Source organism: Physeter macrocephalus, chromosome 5, assembly GCF_002837175.3.
Source record: "Physeter macrocephalus isolate SW-GA chromosome 5, ASM283717v5, whole genome shotgun sequence".
NCBI classification, from domain to species: Eukaryota; Metazoa; Chordata; class Mammalia; order Artiodactyla; family Physeteridae; genus Physeter; species Physeter macrocephalus.
Genome location: NC_041218.1, coordinates 78307878 through 78327828, shown reverse-complemented (window position 1 = coordinate 78327828; position 19951 = coordinate 78307878). Strand labels below are relative to the sequence as shown.

Sequence of the window (19951 nt, the reverse complement as noted above, 5' to 3'; positions counted from 1 at the left end):
CATGGCATGTGGGATCTTTCCGGACCGGGGCACGAACCCGTGTCCCCTGCATCGGCAGGTGGACTCTCAACCACTGTGCCACCAGGGAAGCCCTGCCTCAGCTATCTTGACACTTGCCTCTCCCACTGCCCTGAAACTACTTTCTTAAGGTCTTTGCATGGTAACTTCTTTGTCAGGTCTCTGCACAAATATCAGCTCTTTAAAGGAGTTTTCATTGGCCGCCACACCTTAATTAACCACCCATGTCAATGTCCACCCCATCCCAGGCACCTTACCATATTGCCATACATTATATTATGAGTCTTGTCTATAACTCCCCACTAAAATAGAAGCTTCATGAGGGTAGGGTATCTTATCCATATTTTCGCCAGCATATTATTAGAGTCTGACACATAATAGACAACCGTTAAATATTTGTTGATGGAATCAGTATATAATGAATAACTGTCATAGAATATGAGGAACAAGTTACAGGTAGTATAAAGTAAAAATTCAATTAACCAGAAGTCTCAGGAAATGGGAAAATTGTGATAAGATGAATTCTGCTTCCTTTAACATGGTTGTTGAAATGTTCTCAAAGGGCCTTAATCTGTTTTACTAGCTTAGTAAATAGTGTACATTGACTACAGATGAATCTTTTTGTTGATGATGTGGATAATAAAAATAGCATATTAGGGCCTCCCTGGTGGCGCAGTGGTTGCGCGTCCGCCTGCCGATGCAGGGGAACCGGGTTCGCGCCCCGGTCTGGGAGGATCCCGCATGTCATGGCCGCTGAGCCTGCGCATCCGGATTCTGTGCTCCGCAACGGGAGAGGCCACAACAGTGAGAGGCCCGCGTACAGCAAAAAAAAAAAAAAAAAAAAAGTAGCATATTAGAGTGTCTTAGTGGCGCTAATGTAAGTGGGAAGGAGTAAACTGATTGTCATTATTTAGAATATGTATATTTAAAAAAACTAATCCATACTATGAGTGGATTTCTTTGTGATGACTTTTCATATGAAAATACATTTATTTAGGATTTTAATCTAATTTCTAATTATATGCATTTTAGAATCAATAAGACAAGATTAATAATGAATATTTTTATACTATAAAAACAAATGTGGGACTTCCCTGGCAGTCCATTGGTTTAGACTCCATGCTTCCACTGCAGGGGGCACAGGTTCGATCCCTGGTCGGGGAACTAAGATCCTGCCTGCCACGTGTCATGGCCAAAAATAATAAAATCTGTTTAGAATAAACAAATGTATGGAGGAGGAGGGAGGGATGAATGGGTGGAACATACAGAATTTTTAGGGCCATGAAATGGCTCTGTATTATGCTAAAATGGGGGATACATGTCATTATACATTTGTACAGCTCATAGAATATACAACATTAAGAGTGAACCCTAATAGGGACTCTGGGTGATAATTTTGTGTTCATATAGGTTCATCCATTGTAATAAATGTACACTGTAGGGGTGTTAATAACAGGGGAGACTATGCATGTGTGGGGGTAAGAGGTATATGAAAACTCTGTACCTTCATGCTCAGTTTCTTTGTGAACCTAACTACCCTAAAAAATAAAGTATATATATATATATATATACATATATATATACACATATATATATATGTGTATATATATATATATAAAGTACTGGCTTTAAGAATTCAAGCTGGTTCTTCAAAAAGATAAACAAAACTGATAAACCTTCAGCCAGACTCATCAAGAAAAAAAGGAAGAGGCCCAAATCAGTAAAAATCAGAACTGTAAAATAAGTTACAACTGACATCACAGAAATACAAAGGATCATAATAGATTAGTATGAACAACTGTATGCCAGTAAAATGGATGACCAAGAAAAAAATGGACAAATTCCTAAATGTACAATCTGCCAAGACTGAACCAGGAAGAAATAGAAAATAGATGAATTACCAGTAATGAAATTGAATCAGTAATTTAAAAACTCCCAACAAACAAAAGTCCAGGACCAGAGGGATTCACAGGTGAGTTGTACCAAACATTTAGAGAAGAGTTAACACCTATCCTTCTGAAACCATTCCAGAAAACTGCAGAGGAAGGAACACTTTTGAACTTATTCTATGAGGCCAGCATCATCCTGCTACCAAAACCAGACAAAGACATCACAAAAAAAGAAAATTACAGGCCCGTATCCCTGATGAACATAGTTGCAAAAATCCTCAACAAAATCCTAGCAAACCAAATCCAACAATCCATTAAAAGGATCATACAACATGATCAAGTTGGATTTATCCCAGATATAGGTTCATCCATTGTAATAAATGTACACTGTAGTGGGGGTGTTAATAACAGGGGAGACTATGCATGTGCGGGGGTAAGAGGTATATGAAAACTCTGTACCTTCATGCTCAGTTTCTTTGTGAACCTAACTACCCTAAAAAATAAAGTATATATATATATATATATATATACATATATATATACACATATATATATATGTGTATATATATATATATAAAGTACTGGCTTTAAGAATTCAAGCTGGTTCTTCAAAAAGATAAACAAAACTGATAAACCTTCAGCCAGACTCATCAAGAAAAAAAGGAAGAGGCCCAAATCAGTAAAAATCAGAACTGTAAAATAAGTTACAACTGACATCACAGAAATACAAAGGATCATAATAGATTAGTATGAACAACTGTATGCCAGTAAAATGGATGACCAAGAAAAAAATGGACAAATTCCTAAATGTACAATCTGCCAAGACTGAACCAGGAAGAAATAGAAAATAGATGAATTACCAGTAATGAAATTGAATCAGTAATTTAAAAACTCCCAACAAACAAAAGTCCAGGACCAGAGGGATTCACAGGTGAGTTGTACCAAACATTTAGAGAAGAGTTAACACCTATCCTTCTGAAACCATTCCAGAAAACTGCAGAGGAAGGAACACTTTTGAACTTATTCTATGAGGCCAGCATCATCCTGCTACCAAAACCAGACAAAGACATCACAAAAAAAGAAAATTACAGGCCCGTATCCCTGATGAACATAGTTGCAAAAATCCTCAACAAAATCCTAGCAAACCAAATCCAACAATCCATTAAAAGGATCATACAACATGATCAAGTTGGATTTATCCCAGGGATGCAAGGATTTTTCAGTATCCACAAATCAATCAATATGATACACCACGTTAACAAAATGAAGAATAAAAACCATATGATAATCTCAATAGATACAGAAGAATTTTTTTATAAAATTCAATATCCATTTATAACCAAAACTCTCCAGAAAGCAGGCGTAGTGGTAACATACCTCAACATAATAAAGGCCATATATGACAAACCTGCAGCTATCATCATACTCAGGGTGAAAAGCTGAAAGCATTTCCTCTAAGATCAGGAACAAGGCAAGGATGCCCACTCTCACCACTTTTATTTATTTATTTTTTTGGCTGCGTTGGGTCTTCGTTGCTGTCATGGGCTTTCTCTAGTTGCGGCAAGCAGGGGCCACTCTTCCTTGTGGTGCTCGGGCTTCTCATTGCAGTGGCTTCTCTTGCTGTGGAGCACAGGTTCTAGGCGCACGGGCTTCAGTAGTTGTGGTGCGCGGGCTTAGTTGCTCTGAGGCATGTGGGATCTTCCCGGACCAGGGATCGAACCTGTGCCCCCTGCATCGGCAGGTGGGTTCTTAACCACTGCGCCACCAGGGAAGTCCTCTAGAAATTTACCTTGAAGATATATACTTAAGTAGTACAACTATGTATGCACAAGGTTATTCTGCCCACTTAGTATTCGTTCACATTCTGTACTTTTCCCCGATTATCACTTTAAGGAATTTCTCTAGCTACCTCCTTTTTAAAATTTGACTTTTTATTTTGAGATAATTATAGATTCACATGCAGTTTTAATAAATAATACAGAGAGACCCATGTACCCTTCACCCAGTTTGCCTCAGGAGCAACATCTTACAAAACTGTAGAACAGTATCACATCCATGGAACTGACAGTACAATCCACTGATTTCACACAGATTTACATGTACTCAGTAGTGTGTATGTTTTTAGTTCTGTGTAGTTTTACCACATGTGTAGGTCCATGTATACCCCACCATAGTCAAGACATGGACAGTTCCATCACTACAAGGATCCCTTGGGCTGCCTTTTTATAACCATACCCACCTCCTTCCCAGCCTTGCCCTATCTCTGCCCCTTCCCTAACCCATGGCAGGCACTAATCTGTTCCCTATTGCTGTAATTCTGTCAGGAAATTATGAAGAATATTATATAATGAAATCACGAAGAGTGCTGAATAAGTCAGATAGTAGTATATGGACTGTTTGGATTTGATTTTTTTACTCAGCATAATTCCCCTGAGATCCTTCCAAGTTGTTATGTGTATATTCATTCCTTTTTTATTGCTAAGAATATTCCATGGTACAGATGTACTATATCATTTTTGTTTTGTTTCTGAACCAGTCACTGAGGAACATTTGGGTTGGTTTACATTTGAGGGCTGTAAAGCTGAAACTATTGACTGAATGTTTGTGTCCCCCTAGATTCATATGTTGAAATCAAATCTTTAGTATGATAGTACTAGAATGTGGGCTTTGGGTGGTGATTAGGTATGAGGGTGGAGGCATCATGAATGGGATTAGTGCCCTTAAAAAGAGGCCCCAGAGAGCTCCTTTACCCCTTCAGTCATGTTAGGACAAACCTGTGCCCCCTGCATCGGCAGGTGGGTTCTTAACCACTGCGCCACCAGGGAAGTCCTCTAGAAATTTACCTTGAAGATATATACTTAAGTAGTACAACTATGTATGCACAAGGTTATTCTGCCCACTTAGTATTCGTTCACATTCTGTACTTTTCCCCGATTATCACTTTAAGGAATTTCTCTAGCTACCTCCTTTTTAAAATTTGACTTTTTATTTTGAGATAATTATAGATTCACATGCAGTTTTAATAAATAATACAGAGAGACCCATGTACCCTTCACCCAGTTTGCCTCAGGAGCAACATCTTACAAAACTGTAGAACAGTATCACATCCATGGAACTGACAGTACAATCCACTGATTTCACACAGATTTACATGTACTCAGTAGTGTGTATGTTTTTAGTTCTGTGTAGTTTTACCACATGTGTAGGTCCATGTATACCCCACCATAGTCAAGACATGGACAGTTCCATCACTACAAGGATCCCTTGGGCTGCCTTTTTATAACCATACCCACCTCCTTCCCAGCCTTGCCCTATCTCTGCCCCTTCCCTAACCCATGGCAGGCACTAATCTGTTCCCTATTGCTGTAATTCTGTCAGGAAATTATGAAGAATATTATATAATGAAATCACGAAGAGTGCTGAATAAGTCAGATAGTAGTATATGGACTGTTTGGATTTGATTTTTTTACTCAGCATAATTCCCCTGAGATCCTTCCAAGTTGTTATGTGTATATTCATTCCTTTTTTATTGCTAAGAATATTCCATGGTACAGATGTACTATATCATTTTTGTTTTGTTTCTGAACCAGTCACTGAGGAACATTTGGGTTGGTTTACATTTGAGGGCTGTAAAGCTGAAACTATTGACTGAATGTTTGTGTCCCCCTAGATTCATATGTTGAAATCAAATCTTTAGTATGATAGTACTAGAATGTGGGCTTTGGGTGGTGATTAGGTATGAGGGTGGAGGCATCATGAATGGGATTAGTGCCCTTAAAAAGAGGCCCCAGAGAGCTCCTTTACCCCTTCAGTCATGTTAGGACACAGTGAGAAGACTGCTGTCTGTGAACCAGGAAATGGACCATCACTAGACAGTGAATCTGCAGGCACATTGAACTTGGATTTCCCAGTCTCCAGAACCGTGAGAAATAAATTTCTATTGTTTATAAGCCATCCAATTTATGATATTTCTGTTTTAGCAGCGCAGAGGGACTAAGCTGCTATGAACATTTGTTTATAGGTTTTTGTGTGAACTTAAGTCTTCATTTCTCTGGGATAAATACCTAGGAGTACCATTGCTAGGTTGTGTGGTAGTTGCATGTTTAGGTTTTTAAGAACCTGCCAAAATATTTTTCAGAGTGACTGTACCATTTTTCATTCCCACCAGCAATATATGAGTGATCCAGTTTCTCCACATCCTTGCCATCTTTAGGTGTTGTCATAATTTTTTAACCATTGTGATAGGTATGCAGTAATATCTCACCATGGTTTTAATTTGCATTTCCCTGATGTCACATTATGTTCATCATCTTTTCACGTGCTTATTTGCCATCTGTATCGTCTGGTGAAATATCTCTTCGTGTCTTTAACCTGTTCTCTAATTGAATTACTTTTTTTTTAACTGTTGAGTTTTCAGAGTTCAATAGATAATTCTAAAATTGACACACTCAAACTTGATGGGTAAAACTATACATTTTTTCATGCTCTCGCAACATAGGTTACTCTTCAAAAAATATTAACTCTTGAGGAAAAAAATTTTCTTGGAAGTTCAGCATTTCTTTTCCTGGCCTTTTCTTATATTGCATTCCAGTAAAAATAAAATGAAACTTTTAAATTAAAAGACATTCATGACATCATCCCAATTTTATATTATTATGTATACCTACTTTACTGTTTGAATGTAAGCTGGATGGTAAGTTCATTAAAATTTCTTTTGTGCTTTGCTGCACTGATTAAATTTTTATAATGAACATGTCATTTTTACAAACATAATAGATGTGTTTTCCCTTCTAAAAACAAACACTGAAAGTCAGATACATCAAATGTATTGTTTGAAGTGGTTAATTTAATGCTAGAACTGTAAATGATTGTTACTTTTACATATTTTATGCATTTTTAGTTAAAAGTGTTATTAACATCTCCGTATGAAGAGTCTTAAGAAATAGAGATTTGATACTACTTGAAAAAAAGAAATTTATCCTTGTACTCTAAAACTTGGTTCCAGCAGAAAAACCTTTTATGCCTTTATATAGTCCCTTACATTCCTCAAGGCTATATTTTAATGAATGGTATAGTAAAAAAGGTATAAAACAAGCAATTCTATATTCCTACTGATTATTAAAAGAATTTCAAAAAATTTCTAAGTTAAAATGCACCATAATTGTTGATAGGAAGGGTGAGAAGTTGTCATTTTTCTCAAGAAGCATGTATTAGGCCCTTCTTATGTGACAAGTATTATGCTAGAAACTACTAGCAGCTACCATATTTCATCAAATCTAATCAGATGCCTTAGGTTTTAAGATACACTCATTTTATGTACCACCAAAAAAAAAAAGGGGGGAGGGCGGGAAGGAAGGACTATGCCAACAATTAAACTATAACACATTTTCTCCATATCCTGTAGCACTTTTGTTTATCTCAAAAGATCTTTTAGACTTTTAAAAAACTTTTATTATAATTCTTATAAAATCCACCATTTTATAAAATAAAATATTTTTTAAAATTCACCAGTTTAAAGTGTACAATTCAGTGGTGTTTAGCATATTCACAGTGTTGTGTATCCATCACCACTGTCTAATTCCAGAACATTGCCAGTAAAGAAACCCTGTTGTACCTATTATAAGCGTTCAGTCCCAATTCCTCCCTCCCCCTCCCTTTGAGTAACTACTAATCTACTTTCTGTCTCTTTGGATTTGTCTATTCTGGACATTTCATAAAATGAAATCATACAATGTGTAGCTTTTTTTTTTTTGGTCTGGCTTCTTTGATTTAGCATAGTATTTTCACAGTTCTTCCATGTTGCAGCATTTATCAGTGCTTCATTCCCTTTTATGGCCAGATAACATTCCATTGCATGGATATACAACAATTTGTCCATTCATCAGCTGGACATTTGGATTGTTTCCACTTTGGGGCTTTTATGAATACTGCTGCTATGAACATTCATGTACAAGTTTTTGTGTGAACTGTAGTTTTATTTCTCTTGGGTATATAACTAGGAACCGAATTGGCTGGATAATATGTTTAACCTTTTGAGGAACTGCCAAACTATTTTTTGAAGTGATGGTACGTACCATTTTATAATCCCACCAGCAATTAGGGTTTGTTTCTCTGTACCCACAGCAACACTTACTATTGTCTGTCTTTTAATCTAGCCATCCTAGTAGGTGTGAAGTGGAATTCCATGGTTTTGATTTGCATTGCCCTAATGAATAATAATGTTGAACATTTTTTCATGGGCTTATTGGCCATTTGTATATCACCTTCATAGAAATGTCTACTCAGATCCTTTGACCATTTGAAGATTGTGTTGTCTTTTTATTGTTGAGTTGTGATAGTTCTTTGTGTATATTCTGGATGGTAGACCTTTATCAGATACACGAATTGCAAATATTTTCTCCCATTCTGAAGCATGTGTTTTCACTTTCTTGCTAGTGTTCTTTGACTCACAAAGTTGTAAGTTTTGACAAAGCCCTATTTATCTAGTTTTTCTTTTGGTTGCTTGTGCTTTTGGTGTCACAGCTAAGAAACTGTTGCCTAATCCAAGGTCATACAGGTTTATTACCTATGTTTCCTTTTAAGAGTTTTATAGTTTTAGACTTTACATTTAGGCCTGTGATCCATTTTGAGTTAATTTTTTGTATATGGTGTGAACTGAGGTTCCAATTTCATTCTTTTGCATGTGGATATTGAGTTGTCCCTGTACCATTTGTTGAAAAGACTATTCTTTCCCTCACTGAATGGTCCTAGAACTCTTGTTGAAATCCATTACCCCTACGTGTATGGGTTTATTTCTGGATTCTCATTTCTATTCTCTTGGTCTATGTGTCTATGACAGTGCCACATTAATCTTGCTCCATACCACCCTGTCTTAATTACTGTAGTAGCTTTGTAGTAAGTTTTGAAATCAGGACATGTGAGTCCTACAACTTTGTTCTTTTCCAAGATTGTTTCAGGTATTTGGGGTCCTTTGCCTTTCCATATGATTTGAGAATCAACTTGTCATTTCTGAAAAAAAGGCAGTTAGAATTTTGACAGGGATTACATTAAATTGGTAGATCAATTTGGGAAACATTGCCATCTTAACAATATTGTCTTCCAATCCATAGAAATAAGGGATGTTTTTCCATTTATTTTGACCTTGAGTTTTTTTCAACACTATTTTGTAGTTGTCAGTGTACAACTCTTGAATACTTCTGGTTAAATTTATTCCTAAGTATTTTATTTTATTCTTTTAGGTGCTATTGTAAATGGAAATGTTTCTTGATTTTATTTTCTGATTGTTCATTGCTTCTTTTAGACTTTAAGCATAGTTTTAAAAATTAATTTCACTCCTTTGTATCTATAGAAGGGAAAATAAAAGTGAATTCAGTTGTCAAGAACTTCTTCATGTTCAGAGTGAACCATTTCTTAATCAAAATTGTCAGTAGCTATGTCTTTCCTCACAGTATCATCCTCTGTTCCAACAGTGAACCGTTTCCTAAAATAGTACTCCACTGCTGTAGGGATTTTCTTTCAAATTATCAACAAGTATCCTGCACATTTTTAATGCAGACACTTTACTATTTGCCTTAGTTTCATTTTCTTCCTCAGATCAGATGCTTCTGAAAGTTAAACAGTGTCTCTTCAAAGACCACAGGAATTCCATGATAAACTGATGTTTGACATCTTAACAGAAATCCTGCATGATTCATGAATCAGTCACATCAATTGCCTATGCTTCAAAATTTTTTATCTATTCTGAGGGGTTTCTTCTGCCTTCAGTTACATGCCTGGCACGTGAATGAGCAGTTCTTTTGCATATGTCACGAAGCTTCATCAACTTCCCTGGTTTTTCTCTTTATTACAGATTTCTTTTTTTCACAAGCACTTTTATGCTGTTTTACAAGAAATTATGAATTGCACTGATTCCTGTAATGAGTATTTGTTTTACTAACATGAAACTTATATCCTGCTGTCTGTTTTCATGCTTTTCTATGAACAAACTCTTAATTTTAAGGGCAAATTATACTGCAGTGTTTTTGAAGGCGTTTTAAGTGACATATAAACACAAGTAACTCAAAGTGATATCACTATGAATACCTGTGACCAAGTTCATGTACGTTCATGCAAAAACAACTATGTCACAGCTCCCTCTTGGCTAGCTACAACCACAACACACATTGGTTCTAATATTTTGAAATTCTATTGCATAAAATGATGACCACCCATTTTCTTGACTGTTGATCTCAAAAAAGGTAACGTCGTCCTTGCACAACAGTTTAATGTAACATTTTCTCCATATTTATGGGTATATGATAGTGGCTAAGTAATCTCTTTAGGCATTCCTTAAAATTAGGATATGTATTTACTTCCTCTTTCCTCCCTACTCCAGACTTCTCTTCCTTATTATAATGCTGATGATCTCACCATTCACTTATCAGTTCTCATAATCTACTGAATCATTCATGGCTCCTCCCACCTCACATTTTGCCTTCACCAACTCCTACCAGTTTAACTTTCTGACGATCTCTACACGTGTTCCATTCTTTGTGTCCCTTCTACTGCTAACATGGTCCAGGTAGCTGCCATAGCCTTCTTACTGGTTTCACTCTATCCATTTTATTTCCCTCAAAGTCATGTTTCACAGAGTCCTCAAGTATTTAAAATACAAACTAAGCATGTAATTCCCTTATGTAAAAGTCTTCAGTGGCTCACTTCCGTCTAAGAGTACGATTAAGAATGTAGTCTCTGAATTTGAAGACTTGATTTCAAGTCACAACACAGATGTATTGTTATGATTACAGCAAGATCCTTCCCAGGCTCCTTAACATCAACTCTCACGTCTTCTGTGGCCTTTGTCTATTCTTCTAGTCTCATTTCTTGCTTGTAGCTCCCTGTACCTTGGGTGCTGATTCTTCCCTCTCTGCCTTTGTTCATGCTGTTCCTCTGCAGAGCCTCATCTGATTTTTGCCTCCTTGGGCATGAACGTCCACTAGGGTTCAGTTTAATGGTCACTCTTACCCTGAAACTTCCCTAATTACCCCCCAACCCATACCTTCTGATTTGGTTTGGACACTTGTCCTTTGAGCTTCCATGATACCCTTTACTTATTATTCTTATACTTACTGCATTTGATTATAATTTTCTGTTTGTGTTTATTTCTATCATATACTAAGTTCCCTATGGGCAGGAAGTGGGTTTTATCACTTCAGGATAGAGGACACATAGAGAATACCCAGTAAATTGGGCTGAATGAATGACTTCTAATTTAATTATGTTTGTATTAGTACCATCTGAAGACTTGTATAGTCCAGATTCCATATCAAGACATTTAAAACAAAACTGATCTTTCTTGGTATAAAACAAAAATCCATTTTCTGCTCCTGATGACTAACTTATTTCTGCTAGGAACTACCGCTCTCCCAGCCGTCTGGGCTAGAAAGTTTCATTGACCTTGACAAGTTCTTTCCTCCCCATATCAGTAAATTGCTTTTAAAATTGCACTATTAACTCAGATTTTAACATGTTTGTTATTTATTTTTTTTGCGGTACGCGGGCCTCTCACTGTTGCGGCCTCTCCCGTTGCGGAGCGCAGGCTCCGGACGTGCAGGCTCAGCGGCCACGGCTCACGGGCCCAGCCGCTCCGCGGCATGTGGGATCTTCCCGGACCGGGGCACGAACCCGTGTCCCCTGCATCGGCAGGCGGACTCTCAACCGCTGCGCCACCAGGGAAGCCCCATGCTTGTTATTTTTAATCGACTGTAGTAATTTTACATGCATTTAGGTCTATGCATATATGTATACATTAGCTGCTGTTGACATTGCAACAATATTGAAGAATATTTTGGAATAATCACCTGTCATCCTCTACCTTAATACAGTTTTGCTTATTTCCTTTTATAAGCATAGTTGCATAGCTGCAATCACAATGAACATAACCATTTTGGATCCTTATGCATCTTTTTAAAATTTTTTATTTTTAAATGAAGTGTTGGAATGAAGCTTCTTTTTGGGTTCCTTGAGGGTGCCACACTACCTGCAGGCTCCATAGCATCAGTATTTTCAGAGGTCAGCTGTAGGTCTTTGAAGGCTGGGATCTGTAGATCCCCCCATGCTTTCCTGGCTATGCCACTCAGCTCTGCTCTATGGTTTGTTTCCTTAAGGCATAGCTGAGTACTTCATGTACCTTGCCTTCTTTCCCCACTCCAACTTTTTGTTTTGGGTAATTTCAAACCTACAGAAAAAGTGAATGAAAAGGAGAATGAACATCTATGTATGCTTTACCTAGATTTGCCAGTCGTTAACATGTTACCACACTGCTTTATCTTGCTCGTGTGGGCACATGCTCCCTCCATTTACTATGTATCTGTGTTTTCTGTTTTGCTCAATCATCTGAAAGTAAATTGCAGATACCGTGACACTTTATCTCTAAATATATCAGCATGTATCTCCTAGGGATAAGGATGTTTTCTTACAAAGCCACACCATTATGACCTCAGGAAATTTAACCTTAGTACAATATTACCTGATAAGTATTGAATGTTATGATTTCTCCACTTTTCCAGTAATATCCTAGCTTTTTTTTTTAGGTCCAGTCCAATCAAGGATCCCACAATGCATTTAGCTTTCAATCTCTTTGGTGTCCTTTCATCTAGCAGAGCGCCCCCCAACTTTTCTTTTTCTCTCACTTGACATTTATATATTCTAAGCACCCAAGCCAGTTGTTTTGTTAAATGCCTGACAGTTTAGATTTCTCTGATTGTTCATTGCTGTCATATTCAGGTTAAACATATTTGGCAAGAATACAACATGAATAATGGATCTTTTTCAGTGTGTCTCATCAGGAGGTCACTGTCCTTTTTGGACACTGAGAGACCCTTATGAAAAAGATGGCCCCTATGTCCTTTTGACATCCTGGTAGTCTGTCACAGCTTCCTTGCTCTGTGTAAAACAAGATGTTCTGAGTTACTTTGGTATATTTCATGCCCATACCCAGGATCAGCTATTTCTCCAAGAAGTCCTGTTTCCTTACAGTAGAAAATGATGTTAGAGAACATAATCTGGGCCATAGGGGTGCCTGTTGTGACTGAATTGGTCATTGTTTCTAACCCTCTTCACTAGACAGGAATTTTTTTTAAAGAAAAATGTACTTTAAAGTTATCTTATTTTGTAATTCACACATAACCGTCAAGGTTTCCATGTACTTGTGTTTTTATAACTTATGAAAATATTGGTTCCTAATTTATAGGAACATAATTATTTGCTTTTTTATTATATGTTTTAATTTCAAACTAATAGTTTCTATATTACTAAAATAGGGTAAGTTAAAATAGCTTAAGATTTGTTTTAATTATTTTATCTTGAGACTATATCCCAGAGTCAAAGTACTATGCTTAAACTTCACCTCAACTCTGTTCACTTCTACTTTCGTAAGTAACCATTTTTATTTTTAAATTATCTTTCATTTTTTTAAATTTTAATTTATTTTTTATTTATTTATTTTTTTTGTGGTACGCGGGCCGCTCACTGTTGTGGCCTCTCCCGTTGCGGAGCGCAGGCTCCGGACGCGCAGGCTCAGCGGCCATGGCTCACGGGCTCAGCCGCTCGGCGGCATGTGGGATCCCCCCGGACCAGGGCTCGAACCCGCGTCCCCTGCATCGGCAGGTGGATTCTCAACCACTGCACCACCAGGGAAGCCCTTTTAAAATTATCTTTCTATTGATCTTTAAAACATATGCAAATTCAAATAAATTCATATTCCTTTTTAAGATAAAAGGTAACATACTATGCACTATTTCGCACTTTGCTTTTTCCACTAAATAGTATATCCTGGGGGCTTCCCTGGTGGCACAGTGGTTGAGAGTCCACCTGCCGATGCAGGGGACACGGGTTCGTGCCCCGGTCCGGGAAGATCCCACATGCCGCGGAGCGGCTGGGCCCGTGAGCCATGGCCGCTGAGCCTGCCCGTCCGGAGCCTGTGCTCCACAACGGGAGAGGCCACAACAGTGAGAGGCCCGCGTACCGGGAAAAAAAAAAAAAAAGTATATCCTGGAAATCACGACACAGCAGTACATGGAGATCTTTCTCGTTCTCTTCTACAGCTGCATATTACTCCACTGTGTAACTATGTTAGACATTTAGATTGTCTTTTGCAGTTACTGTGTTATAATTTTTATATTTTAAAAATATGTGTAACCTAAGTATATACTCAAAGAACTGAAAACAGGATTCAAACAGATACTTGTGTGCCAGTGTTTACATCAGCATTATTTCCAGTAGTCAAAAGGTGGAAACAACCCAAATGTCCATACAGATGAATGGAGAAACAAAATGTAGTATATACATACAATGGAATATTACTCAGCCATAGAAAAGCGATGAAGTTCTGATACATACAACATGGATGAACCTTAAAAAACATTATGCTAAGTGAAATAAGCCAGACAAAAAAGGGCAAATGCTGTATGATTCCACTTATAAGAATAAATCTAGGATGGGCAAATTCATAGACAGAAAGTAGATTAGAGGTTTCCAGAGACTGAGGGGAAGGGGTGAATGTACAGTTACTGTTTAAAGAGTGTAGGGATTTTTTGTTTGGGCTGATGAAAATTTTTGGAAATAGCGGTTGGTGATGGTTGCACAATACTGTGAATGTAATTAATGCCATTGAATTGTACACTTAAAATGACTGAAACGGTAAATTGTATGTGACATATATATTTACAATAAAGAAAATAGTTATATATACATACATATGTATATGTAATTAGTAGTACATCTCTTTAAAACATTACAGGTCAGTAATGAATTAGAAATTTGGGAGAGACTATCCAAAGCAGTTGAGTTCCTGGAGCATTTAGCAAGAACTCTAGAGCTCATTTTGGCCTGAAATAGGTCTCTAAACTTAGACATTAAAAGGGTTCTTGAAACATCTATATCTTTTGATCCTGACATAAGATGATAAAAACATTTGAAACCTGAATATGACAATTACTCTTCCATATCTTTTCCTAACATCGTTGTATTTTCCTGTAGTTTTTAGTCAGCAAAACTATGAAGTTAACATTGTCATTTTTTGGTACCTGTTCTCATTTTACAAAGGAAAGAATAGGCTCAGAGAAGATGCCTTTCCCCAGGTCACATAGCTGTAAAGAACACAGGAGTTCTTTCGTGTCCCAGTGCAGTTCTTACTGAATTATCATTAATTACATAATTATTTAATGAGTGTCTACTGTGTGCTAGCACTGGGAATATAATAATGAACACAACAAATTCCATGTCCATTCTGAGTCTATAGTTTAATAAAGGAGAAAGCCCCACAGTTATCATACAGTATGACAAGGTGGGTTAAAGTATTAATACAACTATGAGAACAGTGCAGAGGGACTGTTTGAAACAATATATAATATTCAGAAACATCTGATATCTGGTTCAGTTTATACTTCTATAACCATGTGAGTAAAACCTAAGCTTTCCATCGTCTTTGGAAAACCGCTAGTTTTCAAAGACCTTATTAGCCTTTCACAGCCTCAAACCAGCCACTTATCGCTGGTATTTGCACACCATGGGTTGAAACTTATTCAGCTCTGGAAATAACTTGTTTTCCCCGGCTGCGGAAACAGATCTGCCATTCCTCCTTCATGGGCCTACTGAAGTCCAGCACTGTATAACAATACTCCTGATGAAGACAGAGTAGGTGCTGAATAAATGTTTATTCAGTAAGTGAATAAAAACTTCCCAGATCAAGCCCTCCAACTGAATTGAAGCAATTCTGCTTCTGCTGTATTACGTTACCTACATACGGATTTCCTGGTATTCCTGTGGCCTGGGCACTGGTATTGTTACTTTAATTTTTTGTTACTCTTTACTAATTGAATATGATCATATTCTCCAAAAAAAGGTAAACTTTCTTGTTCCAAAACATCTCAAACTTCCATATCTAGAACTTTTACAAGAAGCACAAGTATTCCCTCTGTAATGTTTTATAAGGGTACCATTGAAACTACTGAAAGATCAAACATGTTAACATATAGGTGTTTGATTTTATAGATATGTTTGTACTATTTTGTAGAGTATGTAAGGTTTTAAAGGTTTTAGGATCTTTTTGGTATTATGCTTCAAGGGAAATTAAATATTTGTTATTTTATCCTAATTTTCAGGTAAAGAAGATACTCCCTCATTACTTGGTCTCTGTGGGTCTCTAACATCAGTGGCAAGTTACAAATCTCTAACAAGCCTAAAATCTAATGACTACCTTGCAAGTCCTACAACAGAGATGACAAGTCCAGGTCTAACTCCATCCTGAAAAATTTTATGTAAAAGCCAAAAGTTTTTATGTTGCAAATGTTCTATTTATGTAAGTGTGACTGCTGGGAAAACATCTGGAATTTTATATTGTTCTGGCACATGTCTGGAATTCTGTCGCTTATATTAGAGAATTCAGTCCACTCCATGTAAACTTCTGAGTGAAAAAAAAAATGACTCTGCCACTTTTCATTTTAAAATTCCTATATTTGTCACTGAGGAAGTTTAAAAATGAATAGGCTTAAAAAAAACTTTCAGAGATCCTCTAAGTTAATAATCCATGGCAAATTATACATCTTTATTATTCAGCTGATTTTCATGTATTTAAATGTGTCATAATTGCCAGAGACCGAGTTCAAGGTTTTATTCTAGAGACTTAAGCTAAGTATTTTCTTTTGCTTTTATTCAGTGATTAAATTTTCTAAGAATGAGTTACTTCATTTTTCATGAATTTCTTCCCACGTTCTGCTATTTAAATGCCTTGTCTTTAAAGTGAAGATAAAGGTTCTTAGCTGCAGTTTCACAGTGGCTTATTCAGTTTTTCTTTATCATTTGGCATCAGCCTAACATTCCACTTTATATAAATTTTGTAGGATGTATCGTTAGGCAGTTACTAAATTTGTTAGGGTCACAGCGAAAGTATTTTACAGTATTTTAGACCATTAAGGTAAAGTGAATACATTTGTTTTTGTTTTTCCAAGATTTTCTTAAGTTTATCAATTTCAAAATTGATCAAATTTGTCTCATAAACTGGAAACATTTAAAAATGTAGAACAGATGTTGAAAAAGTATTTTATCGGCAAAGAGTTCAAGTTCATTTAAGGATCTGAGAAGCTTTTAAAGTAAGGATCAGTAGGCTAATCACCATACTTAACAATATGTCTGACATCCAGTGCTGTTTTCCTGCCTCGTATGCAAGAATGAATTGTCATACATGCTTTACAGCTTGTCATTAGTCATACCATAATCTCATTTAAAAATTGACGTTAATGTTAAAAATTACCCCACTTCTACAAGTAAAAAATTAGTTTTTTTTGAAAAAGCCGTGAGCCGTCTTTTAAATTTTTGCAAATTTTGGAACAACTGTACATTTGTCCCTAAAAATTCCACCATATTGAAAGAGAAAATGTATGAAGTATATTTTCTATAGTAAGTAATATGAGGAAAACATGATCAGCTGTGCCAAAGAAGTTTTATACATTGTTTACATGAAGAGGCTACTACAGTACTTACTGGGGACTTCATATGCTATTTTTATTTGTTAACATTACATTCAAACGTAGTAACTTTGACATATAGAATGAATGTTCCTCCTAAAATTTTTTATTGAGAGGAGACAAGAAGCACTTGTTAGTCATTCTTTGTATTAGAAATGTGAGGGGCTTCCCTGGTGGCGCAGTGGCTGAGAGTCCACCTGCCGATGCAGGGGACACGGGTTCGCGCCCCGGTCCGGGAAGATCCCACATGCCGCGGAGCGGCTGGGCCCGTGAGCCGTGGCCGCTGAGCCTGCGCGTCCGGAGCCTGCGCTCCGCAACGGGAGAGGCCGCAACAGGGAGAGGCCCGCGTACCGCAAAAAAAAAAAAAAAAAAAAAAAAAAGTGGGAGTGTGGTGGTTCTCTTGAAATATTTAGAGTTCTCTGAAATATTTAGAGCTTTACGCTCATCATTTGGAATTTAAGATAATAAACAGTAACAAGGCTAGTCTTATATGTAAGATCATTCAAACAGTGTCATTTCAGGGACAAAGAAGGCCTGAAATCCCTTAAAATAAATGATCTTAGATGTACCAGAACATATTCAGAGCTTTATTCCTTTAGCTTGAGGCTTTAGTACTTGCAGTAATGCAGATATTGAGAAATGGTACCTTTATTCTTAATTCTGTACACATTATTGTGAGCGAGAGGTATCTAAAGCAGTTTGGAATCAGCATGGGGGAACAGAAGGAAGGTTTAACTGAGGACAGTGGGAACCCTGCGAGGAGGGAATGAGATGGTTAAGGAGGGAACTTAAGAAATTTTAGGCTAGCCTTAAGCACTATTGCTGCTTTCCTAACAAACAAACAGCTATCAGAATGTTTAAATGCTTTCATTCATGGTCCACTCTCAAATGTCATTTATTATCCTTCAGTAATTAAAAAAAAAATCATTGTTAAATTTTTTCCATACATTTTTATAATATCGAAAGGAAATACAAGGTTCCCTAATTGATCAAATTTTTCAGATTTGCCTCATGTGTACAATAACTTGTGCATCTTAACATGCTGCTAAATGCAGATTTAAACCTGACATCTGAGGATAATGACTTTTTCTCCTTTCTTGGAGCTCTTGGTATAAAATTCACCTGCTAATGTGACTTCAGGTTTCTACACGGTTCATTTCACACTAGTCATAGAGGTAGTCTGTTAGTGTTTGCATGAGGTATGTCTCAATCTTTAATTTTAGGTGGTAGTGTTTCTTGTTCACACACCCTCCCCCTAAATAGAATGCTGAACTATATGCTACTATTTCCATGTGTATTTTGTTGCCTTGATGTACGATACTTGTTGCATGTATATTAAACATTTTGTACCATGCAGTAGTAGTCTTATTTTTTCCTTGACAAAAAGTTACTTTATTCAAGATGTACAGTGAACTTTCCTTTCAACAAATGTGGTAAGTGTATATTAACACCTAAAATACTAATATGAAAATGGTTTTGGAGGAATCCTCATTTTGTATCAAATTAAATAATTTTATTTTTTTAAAAATGACATGATATGCTTTAAAGCTGACAACATCTACTGAAGTGGTACAGTACAGTACTGGTTTTGGCAGTGTTCTGATTTTATTATGCAATAACCATGTTTGTTTTCTCACCTGTAAAATGGAAACATCACCATCTTCTCAGCACCTGCCTGATGGCATCAAGATGTCAACATTAAATAAAATCATATGTATAAGTTCTTAAGTGGTAAGTACCAAATACAGACGACTATTAATTATGATTGACAGAAACCTTAAAAATGCAAGTAGACTCAGCTGGTTTTTATTTAGGTCATCTTTATTAGATTTACATACAAGTTTTCAAGTGGTTAAAAATGTTTCTCAAATTTACAACTTATGTAAATTCTTTGTTAAATTTTCCTATTGTTGGTTACAGTTTCTAGTTTTGATAAACTAATACATTGGATTACCTTGGAAATGTCACATGACTGCTTTGAACATCAGGGCTCATTTTTTTTTTAAAACTAGTCCACTTTGCTCTTCTGTAAGCAAAGCACCTTGTATTTTGCTTTAGCATTTGGTTTTTTTTCACTGATAGGAGAGAGAAGATAAAATTATACCAATGTCACAGTGGTACCTTTTAAAAATATATTTTAATCCAAACCAAAACTTTTGTTTTTAAATAGATCACATTATAAGTCCCGTTTTTCATACTGCCAGTTATTTTTCTAAAGCCCAACTAAAACCAAAGTTTCACTACACAGCACTTGGCCTTAACACGTGACACATTCTAGTGTTTTCTGTTCTATAGCTGTGCTAAACTGTGCTATCCTATTTTCTTTCAGTTCAAAGAAAATACTGGTCTTGGGGGAAAACCAAAACAGAACACAACTCTAACTTTTAAAGCGGTGCCAAAAATACTTACTTGGCTCCCTCTTGCTTCTTGTTCCTCCTTTGGCAGACAAGGCCCCTTGGACTCCATTTCCAATCTTATCTATCTCCTACCACATGGCCCTGTATACTCTCTGCTCAAGCCACTGGTGCTAAATACCACTGC

General features: G+C 36.7%; 1 protein-coding gene across 2 annotated transcripts in view; it reads left to right on the top strand.

The window, feature by feature from the left end:
* The window catches only part of RUNDC3B (RUN domain containing 3B), a 160811-nt gene extending 142061 nt beyond the window's left edge, over positions 1–18750 (top strand). For both annotated transcript variants that reach the window (XM_055085053.1, XM_024129865.3), the window contains one exon: positions 16049–18750. In XM_055085053.1, coding sequence (XP_054941028.1) covers positions 16049–16194 — 146 coding nt within the window. In that variant the 3' untranslated portion in view covers positions 16195–18750. The remainder of the gene's footprint in view (positions 1–16048) is intronic.
* Positions 18751–19951: the final 1201 nt, after the last annotated feature.